The sequence below is a fragment of the Spinacia oleracea genome, chromosome 1 (genome assembly GCF_020520425.1).
Source record: "Spinacia oleracea cultivar Varoflay chromosome 1, BTI_SOV_V1, whole genome shotgun sequence".
Lineage (NCBI taxonomy): Eukaryota > Viridiplantae > Streptophyta > Magnoliopsida > Caryophyllales > Amaranthaceae > Spinacia > Spinacia oleracea.
In genome coordinates this window covers 7446473-7467889 of record NC_079487.1, presented here as the reverse complement: position 1 = coordinate 7467889, position 21417 = coordinate 7446473, and the positions used below count along the sequence as shown (strand labels likewise).

At 35.7% G+C, this 21417-nt stretch overlaps 3 protein-coding genes across 3 annotated transcripts; 2 read left to right on the top strand and 1 right to left on the bottom strand.

Moving 5' to 3' along the window:
* The first annotated feature begins 294 nt into the window (after positions 1-294).
* LOC110804961 (xyloglucan endotransglucosylase protein 1-like) lies at positions 295-1857 on the top strand. The gene is made up of 3 exons (XM_022010553.2): positions 295-680; positions 770-969; positions 1236-1857. Exons 1-3 carry the CDS (start codon positions 378-380, stop codon positions 1663-1665), a joined length of 933 nt encoding a protein of 310 aa, XP_021866245.1. The 5' UTR covers positions 295-377; the 3' UTR covers positions 1666-1857.
* An 8793-nt stretch (positions 1858-10650) lies between these two features.
* On the top strand, positions 10651-12723 carry LOC110804962 (xyloglucan endotransglucosylase protein 1-like). Its single transcript, XM_022010554.2, has 3 exons — positions 10651-11034; positions 11428-11627; positions 12063-12723. The coding sequence occupies exons 1-3, from the start codon at positions 10738-10740 to the stop codon at positions 12496-12498; spliced, it is 933 nt and encodes a 310-aa protein (XP_021866246.1). The 5' UTR covers positions 10651-10737; the 3' UTR covers positions 12499-12723.
* Positions 12724-12876: 153 nt separating this feature from the next.
* LOC110804967 (uncharacterized) lies at positions 12877-16543 on the bottom strand. The gene is made up of 5 exons (XM_022010561.2): positions 15555-16543; positions 15083-15185; positions 14176-14984; positions 13331-13429; positions 12877-13250 (listed from the first exon to the last, which is right to left on the bottom strand). Exons 1-5 carry the CDS (start codon positions 16449-16451, stop codon positions 13155-13157), a joined length of 2004 nt encoding a protein of 667 aa, XP_021866253.1. The 5' UTR covers positions 16452-16543; the 3' UTR covers positions 12877-13154.
* Between the last annotated feature and the right edge of the window lie 4874 nt (positions 16544-21417).

Below are 21417 nucleotides of genomic sequence, written 5' to 3'. Positions count from 1 at the left end.
AACAAATCATCAATCATGTAAACGATAATGAATGGAGTAAGAAACAATTAAGAATATTTCCAAATGAAAAACCAAGGAAAATTACAAAAAAAATATATAATTTCAATACGAATTTGGATCAAGTTTCAGTAATGAAGTTAAATTAGGATGATGATAATCCAGCTAATGATGCTCTAAACTCCAGATAGTGTATCCTTGTCTTACATTACTAACTCTGAAATTCCATGTGATTTATCTTCACACTACACTACTATATATACCCTTTCTCTTACACTCTTTCTTAAACATCCACTTAATTACTTAGCTTCACATTTAATTTATTTTTCGTCGCCCTCTAAATTAATTCCGACGTCCAAAGTCCTTTTTCTTATAAAATCATGGGAATTATATCGCTTAAGCGACATAAAATGGCTACACTTATATTTGTTACGACGTTGGTTGGCCTTATAGTGTGCCCTAGTGCCTATGGTAGTGTAGGCCGATTTAGTGATGAGTTTGAGCCCACATTTGGTGGGCATAGGGTTCGGGTATCGGGCCGAAGCAACCAGCTCCTTTCCCTCTCATTAGACAAGTATTCCGGGTCCGGATTCCGTTCTAAACAAGAATATTTGTATGGAAGGGTAGATATGCAAGTGAAACTCGTTGGTGGTAACTCTGCTGGAACGGTTACCACTCTTTATGTAAGTTTGTTTTTACCTTGGTGGTAATATATTGTTGTATACTGTTGATGTGATCTGGTCTAATCTTATGATATTTTTGTGACTTCCAGTTAACATCGGATCAAAGCACGGGTACACACGACGAGATAGATTTCGAGTTCTTGGGGAATGTTACCGGCCAACCGTACACCCTCCACACCAATGTGTTCAGCCGAGGGAAAGGCAACAGGGAGCAACAATTCCATCTTTGGTTTGACCCAACTGAGAACTTCCATACTTACTCCTTTGTTTGGAACCCAAAACTCATCATGTAAGTCCAAATTAAATCATCACTCTTTTTATCTGCTCATTTTAATTTCGGTACGGTACAAAATATTGGACTAATTATCCTATATTAAAAAAATATAAAGATTGGTGGAGTATTCCATTTATTACCAATTGGTTTTAGGATAGAACCATATTAGACTAATACATGGTCAGACTTTCCTCTTGTCCGTGCCCATGTCAGGCCCAACGAATTTAACATGGTATCACAGCGATTCGATCCATCTTTTACTAATGTATTTGAACACGCAGGTTCTTGGTCGATGAAACTCCGATAAGGGTATTCAGAAACTATGAGAATCATGGAGTTGCATTTCCAAAGAATCAACCCATGAGAATATGCTCTAGCTTATGGAATGCTGATGATTGGGCCACACAAGGTGGATTAGTGAAGACAGATTGGGCCAAAGCCCCATTCACGGCCTACTTTCGCAACTTCAACATTGATGCTTGTGTTGGGCCGATTAGAGGCCGATCCTCTTGTGTAACTGGGCCTACAACCTTTACCCACTCTGAAAGGCCGGCCTACAAGAAGCCCAGTCGTGGCTCATGGAGGACCCACGATCTTGATGGAAATGGTAGGAACCGAATGAGGTGGGTCCAGAAGCATTTCATGGTATATGATTATTGCAAAGATTGGAAGCGATTCTCTCAAGGTTTCCCTCCTGAATGCAAGCACTAAAAATGGATTTTGAAGTATTTCGAGCGAAAACATTACAACGTTTATCATATCATATGTATTTTTTCGTATGGATTTGCATACTTGTAACTTTATAAGATTATTTAATCGAACAATTCTTTATTCTTTAGCAATAAATACGGATTAAGGTTATATATTTGTAACTAGAAGTTTTTTTTTTTTTCACAACATCTAGAAGTTCTTAACATTTACTATTTGCAGTGACTTCGTCTCTAATACTATACGGTATATCAACGCTCATAAGTCATAATTATGGGTGAGTAAAAAGTCGGGATATCTTGAAGTCGGACCCGAAATCTATTAGGAACATGATGTTCCAGAACTGAAAGTTGTTGTTCGTTCGGTATCGTTATTTGTTTCTAGATTTCTATTTTTTACAAAACTAAAAACCAAAATATGAAAACCACAAGTAGCTAGTTTCTAGTTTTTGTTGTCAGTTTCTAAAATCAACATTATTACTATAAATATGACAGTAATCTATTACTATATACTAAAAGAGACACCAGGAATGACACGTGTCAATTCCTGGTGCGATTTTTTCCCGCCAAAAATCTTTTCCAAAAAAAGTGTATCTGTTTGATTTTTTTTATTGTCTGCCTTTCTTATAAACTATTTATGTATGGAAACAAAATTTAGTTTATAAATTATGGTAATAATAGATACGGTGTGATAATAATGATTCTAAATTGGTAATATTTTAGTCAAATCGCTATATTAATAATGAAAAATATATCACTCGATATTTTGGTCAAATTACCATATTAGCATTTTAAATATGCATATTAGATGAATAAATTTAAATGAGTATGTTAAAAATGTTATAACTATGCAGTAGTTTAGGAGATACTCAATTAAATATTTGTAAAAAAGATGATCAAAATCCGTGCGTGCACGGGATCTAATCTAGTTCTAAACTAAATTAGTCCTAATTTCAGTTCTAATTCCTGAAATTTTGACAGAATACCCTAACCGGAGTATTCTAGCTCATTAGCATCCGGCACGTATGAAGTTTCTTATGATAGAAGGAGATTGTAGTAGCTAGATGCTATTTGGAATGATGATCTGGTGTTGACAAACAACAAAGCAAGTGAGTAACTGGGAAAGTTGTTTTTGATTAGAGATTCCTTAATAAAATAAAACTAAAGTGGCTTTACTTTTCTTAATCATGAATTGATCAATGAATTACTTTAGTCTCGATTGAGCAATATATAGGCGTTGACATTACATTATTAAAAATACATTATTGAAAATTTGAACATGCTACTACATATGGGTGCAAGCTACATGGTTCTATAACACATGCACACATAAATAATCAACAATGAAAAGCATCTTGATAAAAGTTATTAAATCCCATTGTACAAAACTTTAATCAACAATGAAAAGCATCTTGATAGAAGTAATTAAATCCCATGGTACAAAACTTTGTTTATACTTGAAGTTAGATGTATCAAATGATGTTTTTTGCTCATTTGATAAGTTATAAACTTATAATACCTGATATACGTACATCCAATAACAAGATGAAGGTTCTCATTAGATTGTAACTTTTACTTTCGCAATGCAAAAGCGCCTTATGCTTATAATTGTAGGCTTCATAGCATAGTAACATATATTAGAAAAAATAATTAACTTACTTTTGTTGAATTCGACATTGTAATTAAGTGATACCCTTTGTCCTATTGTAATTAAGTGATACCCTTTGTCCTAATTCTCAATTGGTTTGCTCCATGAACAAAAGGTACAAATTTTTAAAAGCATGAAAGCATTGAGGGAAAACGGTTTTTTTATGAAATGGTCCCGAGATTTAACAAAATGCACCAAATACCCTTAAGGTTTAAAATAATATAAAAAAATGACCTAAACGCCGTTAGGCTGTTAAATAGTTGAAACCTATTGCATCAAACACCCCTGAGATTTAATATAATGCACAAAATAACCCCTAGTTTTAAACAACAAATTTTTGCAAAAATTAGCCGTTGCGACCCCTGATTCCTTTACAAATATCCCCATAGAATCTTAAACCCTTCGCACTTACACCAGATACAACGGCAACAACAGCACCCTTCCCCTTTTAACAGATTCTGTTACAAACTGTACTTTGAAATATGAAAACGAAATTATAGAAACTAGATTAGGACGAGATTGTCTCTGTCCTTAGGATAATATTAGCCCCCACTATAATTGCTGATGGGATTCAAAGCTAATCTACCCCCAGGATTCCCTAATCATATGAATGGATTACAGCAATATCATCCATTCTCAAGAACATGTGTTTATCAGAAATATGAATGAAAAACGTAATTAACATTAACCTTCTGCCTTAGGTTAAATAGGAAAATAATATGGATGTTACAAAAGTAACCGCCTCTGATATTTTCCTATTTAATTAAATAATTAATTAATATTTAAATTAATTAAAATATTTAATAACCGCAAAAAGATTAATTAGATCCTTAAATAAGTGCAAAGTGCTAAGTGCTAAGTCTTGATTAATAATATATAGCCATATTATTAACCCAACACTAGCAAACAAGCCCAATGCCCCACTTGGCCCAATGACTAAAGCCACAACATATTTAATAAGTCAAGCACATGGGTATATTTAAAGATATACAAAGGTTCATATTTCTTCCATGTGGGAGAAAACTCCCACATAACAAAGTGAAGACTATTATATCTAACAATCCCCCACTTAGTCTTCAATTTGACAGAATGTGCATATATAAAAGTATCTTTCGATTTGAACTTTCACTTAGTGACGGTTCTTCAAAACACTAACGAAATTTATGGCAGCTATAAGCTTTTGAGCCAAAATTCCTTGTGTTAGAATCGGAAAAACCTCACACACAAACGTCCCTTAACATGTTCATAAACAAGGTAGCACCATTATGGCCATGTGCTCCACCTGGTTCATAGACATTTACAAAAGTTTGACCTTAAAACTTTTGTTAGAAGCGGCACCACTTCTTATGTCTACATAGGTGAAATTCTTCTATTACTAGAATTTCATTAAGAGTACAAATAACTCACCCTAAAACATACACCAGAATAATTGATAAACTAGTGTGACATAACCAGTTATCAACAATTTGTTATTACCTCATTGAACCTTTTAATAATGGGTACTCATAATAAAAGGTTGGGTTTCCATTGTTGCTGATTAATCAAATAGGTCTCAAGCCCATTTCCCGGCTTGTTCCATAAACCATCTCTCTCGGAAGTCCTTTGGTGAAAGGATCCGCCAAATTGTTACAAGACCTTACATAAATTACAGTTATAATCCCGTCGGATATCAACTGTCTTACATATGCATGTCTCAAACTGATGTGTCTAGACTTACCATTATAAATCTTATTATAAGCTCTAGACAATGTTGCCTCACTATCGCAATGCAAAGAAATAGCTAGCATGGGTTGTGGCCACAACTTTATATCCAATAACATATTTCTCAACCATTCAGCTTCTTTGCCTGCTGCCCCTAAAGCTAAAAATTCAGCTTCCATGGTGGAATGAGTAATACAAGTTTGTTTCTTTGAGGCCCAAGAAACAGCACCACCACCGAGCATAAAAATCCAACCACTTGTGGATTTATTATCCCCATATCACTAGATATCCAACTAGCATCTGTGTATCCTTCAAGTACAGATGGAAAGTTTCCATAGTGTAAAGCATAACCTTTGGTTCTTTTTAAATAACCAAAAACTCTTCCAACTGCTTTCTAATGTTCTGTACTAGGATTGCTAGTAAACCTTGAAAGCTTGCAAACTGCAAATGCAATATCAGGTCTAGTACAATGAGTAGCATACATCAAACTACCAATTGCACTAGCATACTCTAGCTGAGCTACGGCTCTTCCACTGTTCACACTAAGCTTACATGATGTATCATATGGAGTATTTGCTTCTTTGAAAGTTAAATGCTCAAATTTCTTAAGCATCTTCTCAACATAATGAGATTGACTCAAAGAATAACCCCCACTATTTTTTCTCACTTTGATGCCTAAAATAGTATCAACCTCATTTAAGTCTTTCATCTTGAAACAAGAACTTAAATAAGCTTTAGTTTCATTTATGCCAATCATGTTCGTTCCGAATATTAACATATCATCAACATATAGACATAAAATGACACCATATTCCTTTGTAAACTTAGAATATATACATCTATCAGCAGAGTTATGAACAAAACCATGAGACAATATTGCAGAATCAAATTTCTCATGTCATTGCTTTGGAGCTTGCTTTAATCCATACAATGATTTTAGTAGCTTACAAACTTTATGTTCATAACCAGGAAGGACAAACCCTTCAGGTTGCTTCATGTACACCTCTTCATCTAAATCACCATTTAGAAAAGCAGTTTAACATCCATTTGGTGTGGCCGGTGTACATGCAATCCATTCAAAGCAGCTATAGCTATCAAGACTCTTATGGATGTAATTCTAGCCACAGGAGCATATGTATCAAAATAATCTACTCATTCTCTTTGACTAAAACCTTGACCCACAAGTCTAGCTTTGAAAACTTTAATTGATTCATCATCCACATTCTTCTTTACCCTAAAAACCCACTTACATCCAATAGCTTTGGAACCAGGAGGCAAATCTGCCAAGACCCAAGTCTTGTTAGATACAAGAGAATCCATCTCGTCATCTATTGCCTCTTTCCAAAAAGCCGAATCTCTAGAAGCCATTGCTTCCCGAAATGTCTTTGGATCACCATTCTCATTTTCAGTATTGAGAATTATTGGGATTTTATTGGTAACTGTTTCTCTATCACCTTCCACCAGAAAAGAAATAGCTTGTGAATTAATGAAATCAGGACCCAAGTTCTTTTCCTTTCTAGCTCTTATACTTCTTCTAGGTTCACTAGGTTCACTAGAATCATTAGGATTTAACCTCACATTGCTAGAACAAGGATTAGAACTTGTTTCAGTTTGTGGAACTTGCTGCAAAGACTCATCAACTGTTTTGGAATCACTTCGAAATTTATTTTCAAAGAATTCTACATCTCGAGATTCCACAATGACATTTGAGTCTAAGTCCAAAAGTCTATATGCCTTAGAATTTTCAGCATATCCCATAAACACATTTTTCAAAGCTCTTGGGCCTAATTTAGTTTTCTTAGGATCTGGGACCTTATAATAAGCTAAGCATCCCCATACCCTAAAATAACTAATATTAGGTTTCCTTCCTCTCCAAATTTCATAAGGAGATAATTTCAGCTTCTTTGAAGGAACTCTATTGTGTACATGACATGTAGTTAGTAAAGCCTCACTCCATAAATTCGTTGGTAAATTGGAGTTAACAATCATGGCATTTACCATATCAACTAAAACTCCATTTTTCCTTTCTGCCACCCCATTCTGTTGAGGTCTATAAGGTGCACTAACTTGGTGAACAATGTCATTATCTTCACAAAATGAAGTAAATTCAGTAGGAAAATATTCCCCACCCCTATCACTTCTCAAGATTTTCAGTTTCTTGCTTTTTTGTGTTTCTACCATGGCTTTGTAAACTTTAAACATGTCAAATGCTTGATCTTTTGATTTCATTAAATAGACATAGGTAAATTTAGAACAATCATCAATAAAAGTAATAAAATACCTACTGCCACCTCTAGTTAAAACACCATTTAACTCACAAATATCAGAATGTACAAGCTCTAAAATTTCAGATTGTCTATCAACCTTTGGAAAAGGTTTCCTTTTCATTTTCGCTTGGACACAAACTTCACACTTATCTTTGTGTTCATTGCTATAAGAAATAATTCCGTTTTTACACATGAACTTCATTGTTTGATAATTAACATGTCCCAAACGATTATGCCAAAGATTAAAAGTTGTACATTCTATATTAAAACTGAAATCAAAAGATTGCACACAAAAATAATTAGAACTTTCATCTTTATTGATACTTAGCTTAAACATGCCATCTGATACATAACCCTTTCCAACAAAGGAACCAGCCTTAGATAAAATAATTTTATCGGACTCTAAAACAGCCTTGAGTCCTTTCTTACACAAAACAAAACCAGAAACCAAATTCTTCCTAATAGAAGGAACATGAATTACATTAGTAAGAGTAACTTTCTTTCCAGAAGTAAACTGGAGCACCACACTTCCTGTTCCAAGAACCTTGCTAGTGTGATGATCTCCCAACAGAATTTCATGCCCATCAACGGCATCAACATAATCCTTAAAGAGAGAGCCATTATTGCAAACATGGGTGGTAGCACCAGAATCATACCACCAATCATCACTTGTAGCAACTGCAGCCATATGCAACTCTTGGATCATTCCAATGTGCAAATCAGAAACCATACAAGTAATCTCGTTGTCTTTTTGTTCAACAACGTTTGCAACCGCCTTCTCTTCATTACTCTTCTTCTGGTTTTGGTTCTGATTTTGCTCCTTTTCCTTCTTAGGGTTCCTGCAGAAACGTTTAAAGTGTCCTTTCTTTCCACAATTGTAACAAACAATTTCAGAAATATCCTTCTTTCCCTTTTTGTTCGGGTTAGAAGAATAAGGATTATTATTTGCTGTTCTCTTACCCTTCTGATTCTTCTGACTAATATAATTCAGTTTAGAACTAGAAGCAATATTCAGATCCTTCTCACGAATACGAGTTTCCTCTTCAATTTGTAAGTGTTTCTGAATCTGTTCCAAAGTAAATTCCTCAGAAGTATGCAGCAACTTTTTCCTGTAATCATTCCAGGATGGTGGTAACTTTGCAATAATCCCACCCACAATCAGTTTCTCAGGAATAGTTATCATCAGATCTTTAAACTTAGAAATCAATATCAGAAATTCATGCACTTGATCAAGAATAGAAGTGCCATCAACCATTGAAAATTCAAAGAATTTAAAAGTAATAAACTTATATGCCCCTTGTTTTTCAGCATCATACTTAAACTCCAGGGATTTCCACATCTCTTTTGCAGACTGAATTGGAGTGTAGAGATCATATAAACGATCAGAGAGGGAATTCAGAATATAACCTCTACACAGCATCTCATCTTCAGTGCGCTTCTTACGATCCGCAACCATCCCTTCCGTGTCCTTGTCTGACGGTTCTGGCAACGGCCCCAACTTCGGATCCAGAACATAGAAAATCTTCAAAGCAGTAAGCAAGAACGAAATCTTCTCCTTCCAACGCAGAAAGTTGGTTCCATCAAAACGATCTAGTTTCACAGTATCATTACCGAACATCTTCATCGTGCGTTCCATAATATGGCAGTTACAAAAGTAACCGCCTCTGATATTATCCTATTTAATTAAATAATTAATTAATATTTAAATTAATTAAAATATTTAATAACCGCAAAAAGATTAATCGTTAATTAGATCCTTAAATAAGTGCAAAGTGCTAAGTGCTAAGTCTTGATTAATAATATATAGCCATATTATTAACCCAACACTAGCAAACAAGCCCGGCCAATGCCCCACTTGGCCCAATGACTCAAGCCACAACATATTTAATAAGTCAAGCACATGGGTATATTTAAAGATATACAAAGGTTCATATTTCTTCCATGTGGGAGAAAACTCCCACATAACAAAGTGAAGACTATTATATCTAACAGATTCAACCTAAACAACTTCATGCAATTAAAAAGGAATGAATCAACTTCCCGCTCGGTATCACTAAGGTTTTACAATTTTCATAGCTGTATGGCATAACCAAAAATTATACACAGGGGATAAAACTTAACATACGGTTTTTCTAACAATGCAAAACAAAATAAAATTGGAAAAAAAGAAAAACAAGTATGAATTTCAAAGGCTATTGTTCAATTTGATGCAAGGGGAGAACGGTTTAGGATTGTATGGGGGTACGTATTTGTAAAGGAAATCAGGGGTTGCAAAGTTTATTCAATTCCAAAGGCTAGTTCTTGGAAAAATATGTTGTTTAAGCCTGGGGGTATTTGGTGCATTATATTAAACCTAAAGGGTATTTGATGCAAAAGGTTTTCACTACTTAATAGCCGAACAGAGATTTAATGTTCGTCTACCTTTAGGGCATTTTTGTATATTGTTTTAAAACTCATGAGTATTTGGTGCATTCTAAAAACGTGGGGGTATTTGAAGCAGTTTGTTAAATCTTAGGGAAATTTCATGAAAAAACCAGAAAAAAAAAGAACAAGTTAGTGTAGGGCTCAAATTTCAAATAACACGCCGAGAGAAAATATTCATGTAATTAAAAAGGAATGAATCAACTTCCCACTCGGTATCACTAATAGTTTTTGGTTTTATAATTTTCATAGTCGTATGGCATAACCAAAAATTATACATAAGGGGGCAAAACTTATCATACGGTTTTTATTACTATGCAAAACAAAATAAAATTGAAAAAAATCAAGTATAAAAATAAGGGAGACAAGATTTGACCTTGTATCTCCAAGAACTTCTAACTTTCAAGGTAAAATTACCAATTAAGATACTTCGTATGTGTTTTATAAGGCATATTTAATTTTTAACCATAATAATAAGGGGCCCCCCTTAGTTTCACCCTTGTAATGATTTAAGTTGAGATATGAACTAAAAGTTGTCCCATCTATAATGAGCATATTGATTTTGGAACTGAAAAACTATTTTTTGCGGTTTACTTATTTGTTTTTTATTTTGGAAAAAAAAACAAAAAATTGTATGAAAAAAAAGCAATAACGAACCCACTTTAGTTTCAAATAACAAACAACATAACTTTTTTTGTTTTCCTTCCATAATTAGTAAGTTTAGACATTTTATAATCGTAAAAACCGTTGACTTTTAACATTTGACTAGTTGGAGATCACACACAATGTATCGGTATATTGGCCAGCTTATAGCCTCAAATCCACAGTTAATACCTGCGTGTGAAGCATTCACTACCTAAGAACCTTCCCTCGTATTAAGCATGCATTAAATCTACTAATAATTAACAATTTTGCATGTATATAAATACTTGTCTTTCTTAACTATCTTCTTCACACAATTACAAAACACATAATCTTCATTAAGTCCTCTTAATCATCTCTACATCTTTTCTTTTTGTTGTCCAACAAAAACAAAAACATGGGAATTTCATCACATTGGCATGATATGTTACTCGTCTCTAAGATTGTTATGGTTGTTGTTCTTATGGTTAGTGCTACCGCCTATGGCGCAGGCAATTTCAAGGATGAGTTTCAACCTACATTTGGTGATGGTAGAGTTCGGATTTTCGGTCAGGCCGGCGAGCTTCTCTCTCTCACCCTAGACAAATATTCCGGATCCGGGTTCCGGTCTAACAAGGAATACTTGTATGGAAGGGTCGATATGCAATTGAAACTTGTGCCCGGTAACTCTGCTGGCACCGTTACTACATTTTATGTAAGCCACTTTTACTTGCTAGTTATTTATCTAGAGTCCATTTATCTAGCTCAATAAGTCGATTTATACTTCTATAGTTTCATGTTATTGTTAGGAAAATTTGTCAAAAACCATCTTAAAGTACGACTTTGAGAAAAATCATATTATATATACAAATTTTTGGTAATTAAGAAGAAACCTTAAAGTAATTTATTTTTTTATTAAATTAAACCTCATGCCGGAATCCAAACGTTGACTTGGTTTTCAGGCGTTGACTAGTCATGTGCCATGTACCCACGATAAGACTATTCATTAGTCTATAATTTTAAGTTATTGTTACAAGTTATAGTCCTTGCATTTGAATACCACAAAGTTATAAAATAATTTGCTGATTTTGGCATTACCATTTTGCAGTTATCAGCTGATCAAACCACAGGCATACATGATGAGATTGATTTCGAGTTCTTGGGAAACTCGAGTGGAAACCCTTACACCATCCACACCAATGTGTTTAGCCAAGGGAAAGGCAACAGGGAGCAGCAATTCCACCTTTGGTTTGATCCTACTAAGAACTTCCACACTTATTCCATCGTTTGGAACACAAAACTCATCATGTAAGTAACGTAACTAAGCTAAAACACCACTTTAATTGATTTGTTTATTTTAACTTGTTTCTGAATGAACAAAAGCTTTTGTGTAAGACCGTCTAACAGTTAGACCACTTTTTTGGTATTAACTAAACTAGTGTAAAGCATAACTAAAAGTAATAAAATCATAAGTACTTGAGAGAATCTTTCACTACAGCCTAAACTTATGAGACGAATAGTTATTATTTTGAACAAACTTATTATTAACTAAAACTCATAAAATCGTAGTTAATTGATCTCATTGCTTAACTAATCAGTTTCATTGTTTAACTAATTTGTTCAGTGCTTAACTAATCAGTTTCATTAGGTGACAACAAATTGGTCTAATCATTAGGCGGTCTTTCCTTAAAAGTTTAGACTGAACATATGGTTAACCCCCTGTGAACTTTGATTAACTTGCAGGTTCTTAATTGACGAAACACCAGTGAGAATATTCAGAAACCATGAGAAACATGGAGTTTCATTCCCAAAGAAGCAGCCTATGACAATCCATGCTAGCCTTTGGAATGCTGACGATTGGGCTACTCAAGGTGGTTTGGTGAAGACTGATTGGTCTAAAGCACCCTTCACAGCATACTACCGCAACTTCAATATTGATGGTTGTGTTGTAGGTGACAGTCATTCCTCTTGTGCTACTGAACCCGCTGCTAACACCAATTCTGAAAGGCCGGCTAATGGAGGGAGAACGCGTGCTTCATGGAGGACCCATGATCTTGATGCAAATGGCAGGAAAAGGATGAGATGGGTGCATAAACACTTTAAGGTTTATGATTATTGCAGTGACTCAAATCGATTTCCTCAAGGTTATCCTACTGAGTGCAAGCACAACAGGGTTTAGGGTTGATTGAAGAGAAAACTAGACAAACAAAATCCTTGTTATATCATATTGAATAAATAGTACGTAAATCATATAATTCTTTGTATTTGGTATGTGTTTGATTGTTATTAAATTTACATTCTTTGATTCATAGAAATAAAAGTCTTGTCTGTTCTTTTGAATGTTTAAGTCCACCCTGCCTCAAGTGAAAATTCAGGAGAAAGGAATCAAGTGACCAATAATAATACTATATCATTGCATATCACAACCACATGCCCACATGACAGCATAAATTATGTCTGGTTTCACAAAAGACGTTTAAGTTTACCTTAAACTAAAAGTGCGCGTTGCAGAAGGATCACTTGAGATGCCACATGCATGAATTTGGGAGGAATATGATTGGGTTATAGGGTAACAATATTCTCCAGGGAGTTTGTCATATATCTTGTCTTCACTCACAATACAGAAATATTTAACAATCACTGTTTCATTAAGCGATCCAACACATGTATCCTCTATTTTGCAACAAATATGATCCTCCCTTTTCTTCAGGCAGGGGCAATCATGAAATATAACAACATTTCCCACTAGAGGGAACAGAAAGGTTCTTAAAGGGATCAAAAGTACTAATTTACTGACTCATATGAATGTTGCTAATCAGAAGTCCAATATTCTTGTCAAGACTTTTTGGTTATCTTGCTAGGTTTTTTAGTTACTCCTGTGATCTTTTCTTGGACGGAGCTTGAGAAGTTCACCAGGGGACGCTGCAAAGGCTGTAGGGAGTTGTCAGATAATTAAGCTTAAGAATCAAAAGTAATATCAAAGACAATGTGTAATTGTGTATGAAACTTACCTTGGTTCTGCAATGAACATGGAGATCTTCATTCATTAGCTTAAGGCGACTTCTTGCAGTATCCTCTGCGTGGGAAGCTCTTCTGCAAACTTCCTCAACCTGTACATAGAATTCGGTTCAGCAGACTATTCAAGGATATTGTTCTGAATTATAATTAGTGTGGAACTGTGGAGAACAAGTGAATGAAAACTTCCACCAGCTTTCAAACTCAAAGTGCTACTACATTCTTCGATTCTAATAAGAACACAACAGAGTGGTTAATTCCTGTTTGTTTGTGAGTACCACATAAAAGCATCAAAATCACAAATTCAGGGAAATTGTCTTCTTCGAGTAAGCATTCATTGACATCATCCAAACTTGTAGTAAACCTCACTAACAGAAGTTCCATAAAAAGGAAGGGGGGAATGTGACCTAAAAATTTGGGTTCCAAATTTTTGCGGTGAAGTTAAAATCAGGAAAATATTGTTGTCTTATGCAGGATATACATGAATGAACCAAGATTATCACATACTGAGTAGATAGAAGTATTATGAGCAAATCACAAAAGGCAATGGTTACTAATCCATGACATGCCAGTCAGCGTCCTTCACCACTACAACTAAACCACAGAGTATATCACATAAGCCATTAAATATTGCTGAAACCAAAGCAAAAATAGGCTATTCATTGATTCCAGAAATTATTTTTTCACAACTACAATGGCATGTGTAGATGGAACTATATAGAACTAATTCTTTATAGAAACAGCACCATGTTTTATCCAACATATATCAGGTTAAATATCTCGAAACATTATAACAAGCACAGGAATAGAAAAAACATCACCAATTGAGACCATTAGTTACCTGATCAGCTGGTAGAATAGCATTATGATCGGCTCCATTAACACATCTTTCTAACATACATCGCAGATTTGACATCTCCTTCATCAAGTCCATGGCAAGTTCTTCAGCATCAAGCAACTGATTCCTAGAAAACTCAAATGACTTTTCTGCATTTAAACGGAATGAAGCACAGTTCAAGCAGTTGCATATACCACGACATCCCCTGGGATTTCTCATCAGGATTCCTTTGGCTAGACCAAAACTAGGAACAACTGGAGAAACAACTGCTTCCGGTTTAGATGAGCTCTGAAACACACTAATCAAACTTTCTTCTGATTTGGAGTTTATATGAGAAGGAGTATTTAATATGGCATCTTCGCTTGAAGGTTCAGAACTTCTCTTTGGGCTGTGCAATGTGAGAACAAGATCAGATTCAACGATTGGATTGATGTCTTCTGAATTCCCTAAATTATCCAATGAAACCTGTCTATCAGGAGAAGCACTGTCATTTTCGGGATCACCTGTTACAGGGGTTCCCATTTGACTTGCATCAGATACTGGGTTTTCTTGGCTCTTTTCCAAAGAGCAGTCAATGGGGGTACATGGAGCATCTTGCTGAAGATTGGAAGTATTAGTCTTACAGTCCAAACTAAGATTTTCTTCTTCTTTACCATCAACATTCATTTCCAGAGGATTGCAAGAAACTGGAGTTGCAGGTGGCTTTTCATCCACTTTAGGGCAATCAACATTACTTTCCTGAGTAGAAAAATCTAGAGGCTTTTCTTCAACGCTGGTCCCAATTTTAATGTCTGGAGTAACTTTTGGTGCACCTGTACATAGCAACAGTTCAGGAAGACTATCAAATACTACAATGCTGAGAACAATCATGTTAAAAAGGAAAGGAAAAAAAGAGGGCCTAAGGAATTACGTGGTGTATCCTTCTCTAAATCCTTTAGGAAGGGTAGCATTCTCTTGTAGCTGAATGAATTCGTGGCCTGAAATACCTTCAGCCTCGAGCATGGATTCAAACCCTAATGCATTATTAAATAAATTCAACATTAATCAACAAACAAATATAAACAATTAAATGTTAATGTTCTTATAAACTACTAAGATCAACTACACTAACCTAGTAATATTTATGCCTACAATCAAGTACACATTATCATCAATGATACCGTCGGGCTCAAGCACGGATTCTAACCCTTGTGCATTATTAATGAATTTCAACATTTATCAACACGCAAAGATAAACAATTAAATGTGTATGTCCCTATACAACTGTTAACCTCCATAACACTAACATCTATAATCAAGCACACATTATCATCAATGTTACATGACATCATCAAACAAGTCACACTTGAATATTTTATGAGTTAAGAAAACCATGATCATACCAAATTTCTCCTGGAAGAAGGAAAACTCTTTTTCGGTTGAGCACTTCCACCTTTACTAGGGCTGATTTTCTTTGGTGGTGACCTCGAATCAGCACTTCTGCTTTGCAAGACACTTTGATCTTCACTCTGCCTAACCAAAATCACAGCATCCGGAGGCGTTGTCTGCACATCTTCCTCACAATGTTCACCATTCCTACCCTTCAAAACCTTACTACTTAAACCAGGGCTCATACAATCAGAAACCGGGCCTCCAAAATCATCCTTGGCGCCAATACCTTCAACTGACAAATTAGGGTTTCCACCATTTAAATCCACCTTCAATTCAGCCCCAGAATCGTCGCAATTTTTTGACATTACCGAATTAGGGTTTCCACTATCTAAACGCTCCCCTTTCAATTCATCCCCTGAATCACATTTCCCCATCACCGACAAACTAGGGTTTCCACAAAAAACATCATTTCCATCCGATTTAACATCACATTCATCCAATTTAACATCAATCAACTCAGAATCAAGATTAGGGTTTGCAATCTTACCGGCTCTACCGTCTTGAATCTTACCCGCGGATTCCAATTCAAAGGGCTTCGAGAAAACTCTCCGAGCTCGAAGATCTTTGATCGAACCATGGCAAATCGAATCGTCACCTTCGTCACAAATAGCAACATCATGAAGATTACAATCAGCTGATCTATAATGGGTGGTGGGCAATTTAGGGTTCGTAAGCGAAGACGGAAAAGTCCGGCTTCTGCGAGATTTTCCAGATCTATTATGGTGGAAGAAAAACTTCTGGGATTTATGGCGGGTTAAAATCCCAGCAAATGGATTTGAATTTCCTTCTGCTGCTACTGATGATGAACGCTGTTTTCGCTTCCTCAAGCTTTGCGTTTGAGCTTCCATGGCTTCCAGAAGCTGCAAATTTGAGGAGTGAGAAAGAATGTGGAGAGAGATAATGGGAGGATTTGAGGGTGGCGGGAAGAGATGGTGGGAGTGGGGATTAGTTTATATGATTGAAATAGTGGTGGCGGGAAATAGGTAAGTGTTTGACTATCATTTTGGCGGGAACAGAGATTGTTGGTTTGGGCTATAACCAATTAACCATTGGACTTGTTATAGTTCGGTCAAATACTTAATTTGTTACTCCCTCCGTTCCGGAATACTCGACCCGGTTTGACCGACACAGAGTTTAAGGGGCTTGAATTGACTTATTTAATTTAATAGGTATTAGTTGATAGTGGGGTATTATTTTAATGTAGTTAGTGAGAGGTGGGTTAAGAGGTGGGGTTGGGGAGAGTAGGGGTTGAATTTTTAATTATTTTTTGTATGGAGTAGGGGTAGGTGGGTTAATTATTTATTGAGACGAATCCAACAAGACCCCACACGACTATGTTTTTTCTTAAGTATAAATCACAAAACGAAGTCAAAGGATCATTTGTGAATAGTGTCTAAAACTCAATTGTGTCATATAAATAAGAATGGAGGAAGTACATGTCAATTTCAAAATTAACATTTTCTGTCATATTTTTCTTTTGTTTTTTATCGAATTATAAATTACTTTGTTTGTATATAAGAAAACATTTTAAATATTATGTAGAAAATGTACCCAAAAAAATATATACATAAACTATTATTTTAAGTGTTAGATCAGTCTGAAGTGAGTCTAAGGATAATGAGTAAAAATAGGGTGAGTTTTGTGTGAGTCTGGATAATGAAAAAAATTATTGAAAGCTGATGTGGCAGAGTCTGAAAATTAGAGGTAAGTTTAAGGATAAACTCACCCTAAGCCAAAAATAATATGAACCAAAATTAATCCAAATTTGACTTATCTTATACATAAATTGATCTAAAGTGAAATAACCGAACCGAACTGATCTGATCTAAATTGTTCGGCGCCGACCAAATGCTAGTTAGTTACTCGTAGTTTATTACATCATAATATTTTATTGTTAAAATATATTTTTTGCCATCATTAGAAAGTATACGTGACACGTAGCACTCTGCTTATGGGTAATTTGCTCTATGTAATCTTCATATGCATTAAAAAAAAATCAAATATAGTTTGCTAAGGTTTGAACCCTTGACCTAGAGTTTAACCCATAAAGCTTTTTACCGCTAAGCTATTACATGTTTCATGTAATTATTGGAAAAAAAAACACATATAACTAAAAATGAATGTTATTAATATAGTAACCCGAGGCATCGCCTGGGCCCAAAAACTAGTTATTATTTAAATTTTGATAAACGATTACTTGGCTTTCCCCAAAGTTGATCTAATCAGAAAAATCTGACCCGGACTGATATTTACTCAAAGTTTAATGGATCCTAAACCAAACCTGGTCTGACCAATTCATAAACAAGATCAAACTCGACACCTAATTTAATAGACCCAACTAGACCTGTTGAACGGGCCGGGTTAGGGCCGGACCGGGCTGAAATCAAACGGGATGGGTCGGGTTGGGCCTAGTCTAACTTTTTCGGGCCGGGCTTTAACGGGCCCGGGCCAGACTGTATTTTATTCGGGCTAAATTTTCTTCAAATGGCTTTATATATGAACTGGACCTGACCAAAGTCAAAGTAATGTAACCATACCCATGCTTATTTTGTGCTGTCAAAAAAAAAAAACCATACCAAAGCAACCAACATGATCAAAAATACAAAAATAAATAAAAAGACATGCATAACCAATTTGATTTATCTACGAGTTTTACAAAACCCTAAACCCATTTTGAAGTTCAAATACTTTTACAAAACCATAGACACATTAACCTGCAACCACAAACCACATATATAAAGAACTTCCTTTCTTCCATTAAACCCTTTCTAAAGCGGTACTAGCACCTACTGATTCGCCGCCGTCGCCTCCGGCACCTCCGCCATTGATTTTCCTCTCTTCTCTCTCCTCCATATTCGACGATTGCAAGCCTTTTCAATGTTGATTCGTTCAGCATTTTATGGCTTGAATTTGTGCAGCGAGAATCAAACCCCATGAGTTGAGGCAGATCTCTTGGCTCAACTTAAGGATCTCAAGGCTGAGCTCGCTCTCCTTCGCGTTGCTAAGGTTACCGTTGGCGCCTCTCAGCTCTCCTTCGCGTTGCTAAATACCGGTGGAAATGACAGGAGGTGAGAGAGAGATAGTTGAGAAACCTAACGCTTATAACACATAACCCTGTAAGATCTATTCCCACCCCTTTAAATGTAAGGTTATGACAAATATAAAACATATATTTCATGCGGAAAAACCATAAAGCCAGGAATCCAAATTAATTGCCACATAACAATTAGCATAATTTAGGATGCATACATTCGAAGCATGCCTTCCTTAGCTGCTCCCGAACCGAACAAGAACAAGTTTATGACTCCAAGTGTAGTCCCTCCGTAGATAGTCCACAACACGTTTAGATCCGCCTTAGATTCAATTAACTAAAATTTAGCCTAAGGTATTATGTTATTCGTTTATAATTTTGTGACAAATTATTAACTTTAGTTTTTCACTTAAAACTATATGAATACTTGAATTGATGTATTATAAATTGTGATTGCCATCACCTATTTATAGAGTAGGATTATCGGAACTAGAAACCTACTAGGATTCAACTTATCTAATTCTATTAGAATTTGATTCAAATTAAATGTAATACCCCGAAGTTTTTAAATTTGATTAATCATGCTTAATTATTTTTATTTAGCTTAAAATCGTTTTAAATCCTAAATTCGAACTTTATTTTAACGAAGTTTCATTTCGCTTGATTTTATTTTTTTATTTTTTTAAACATTGCTACACGATTTATTTTTCAATTTATAATTTAATTTCATATTTACGAGTTTAACGACCTTTTTAAATTTTAATTATTTTCGGATTTTTAATAATTTCAGAACATTTTTCATTTCTTTCTTCCTTTCCCTTGAAATCAGTCCAAATGCATGCCTTGGAGACCAAGGACTTCTCCTTGTTCATCACTCTTCCTATTTACAAATTCAACATTACAGAATTGGAATTCTAACATGGAAAACCAAAACCAATTTCAATATTTCCTCCTCTTTTCTCTTTTCTGATTCGAACCATCAACACTCACCACCACCATTCTCTTCCACCACCATCGTCAGCCATCTCCGCCACCATTACCCGCCTCACCTCCGCCACCATCTACGGAAAACACGACCCAACATCTCCCTTATCTTCTCTCGCCTCCCCCGCAGCCACCCACTCCCCTGTTCCTTCTTCATTTTCTTCCCTTGCGGTACCACCAGCGTCGCACCACTGCTCCCAACCACCCCCACCACCCTGTAAGCCAACCTCCGCCACGCCTTACACCCTCGCCGTCTCTCTCATTCAACTCCCCTGCCTCCCTCCTCACTCGACTCCCCTGTTCTCTCTCTGGTTCGCACAGCCACCATCATCGCCGCCCTTGTTATCCCATTCCTTCCACCTCGCCGCCGCACCACCTAGGCCTAGACACCGCCTAGCCGCCACCCAGCCGCCGCCTGTCCCCCTTCTCTCTTCCCTCCCTTCGTGCTCCTCTATTTCGAGCACCCACCTCCCTGCTCCGCGCTTCCTCTTTTCTTCTTTCCAGAAAACACGTTCCAGTTTGGAACTCAGTCCCCCTTTATTTTCTCAAGCCCAGGCCCAATTCCTTTGGCCCAATTTTGCAAAGTAAGTTTCACTATTTAATTTAGGCCCTAAATAAATTGTTACTTATTTTAGCATTGTTATAATTTAAATCAATGATTTAGAAACTATTTTGATTTAAGATTTGAAAACAATACTTCATGTGTTGATTTATGAAAATATTAATTGTTTTAAGTATTTATTGATTTATGAAAATATTATGTATTGATTTAATAGAATTTAATAATACTTTAGGTAAATTGTTTTATGAATTTTTAGACGAAAAGTATTTAGAAATATTAATTTTACAATATTTCTCGTCTTAATATTAATTCAACAATTTAACTTTTGAAAGAAATCAGACTCGGGGCTCAGGAAGGACCATCCATCAGACAGGAAGTATAAAAACTACGGTTGAGGTAACGGTTATTGCTAGTACCCGCAATCCCTTCGAAATGTATTTATGAATGATTTATGAATGATTGATGTTTTATAATGATGTTTTATGATTTGCGAGATTAGAAGTATGATTTGATTGAATTGTTTTACGATAATGCAACTTTATGCAAAGTATTGATTTAATGAATTATTATTCCTGAAAGAAATGATTTTATGAAATAACGAGATTTAATGGTTTATTGAACCACCCTGAATGATTGAGATTTTCCTGACTAATGTTCAACTAAAAGAAATGTAAACATGATAAATGAAAGTTTAAGAACTGGTCAAGTTCCCCTGATATGGAGCCCAGGCTCCCCCTGATAAGAAGCACTGGCTTCCCCTGATATGGAACCAAGGTTCCCCCTGATAAGAAGCACTGGCTTCCCCTGATATGGAACCAAGGTTCCCCCTGAAATGAAGCATTGGCTTCCCCTACTATGGAGCATTGACTCCCCCTGTTATGAAGCACTGGCTTCCCCTGTTCGTAGTGTTAGGTTATGATACATATGACAATTCATAAATCATGCGAAAAAACCATTTAGCCAGGAATACATATTATTTACACATAATCATATAGCATAGTTTAGATGCATACTCTTTGTTGCGTGCCTTCCCTAGCTGCGCCCGAACCGAACAAGAACAAGTCTTTAGGACTCCAAGTGTCGTCCCTCCGTAGATAGTCCACAGCACGTCCGGATCCGCCTTAAGATTGACCAACTAGAATCGCCCTTAAGGTACTAATAATTTCGGCACTTTTAGGCAAGGTATGTGACTGAATTTTTCTCTCAAAAACTCACTTTGAATACTTGAATAATCTAT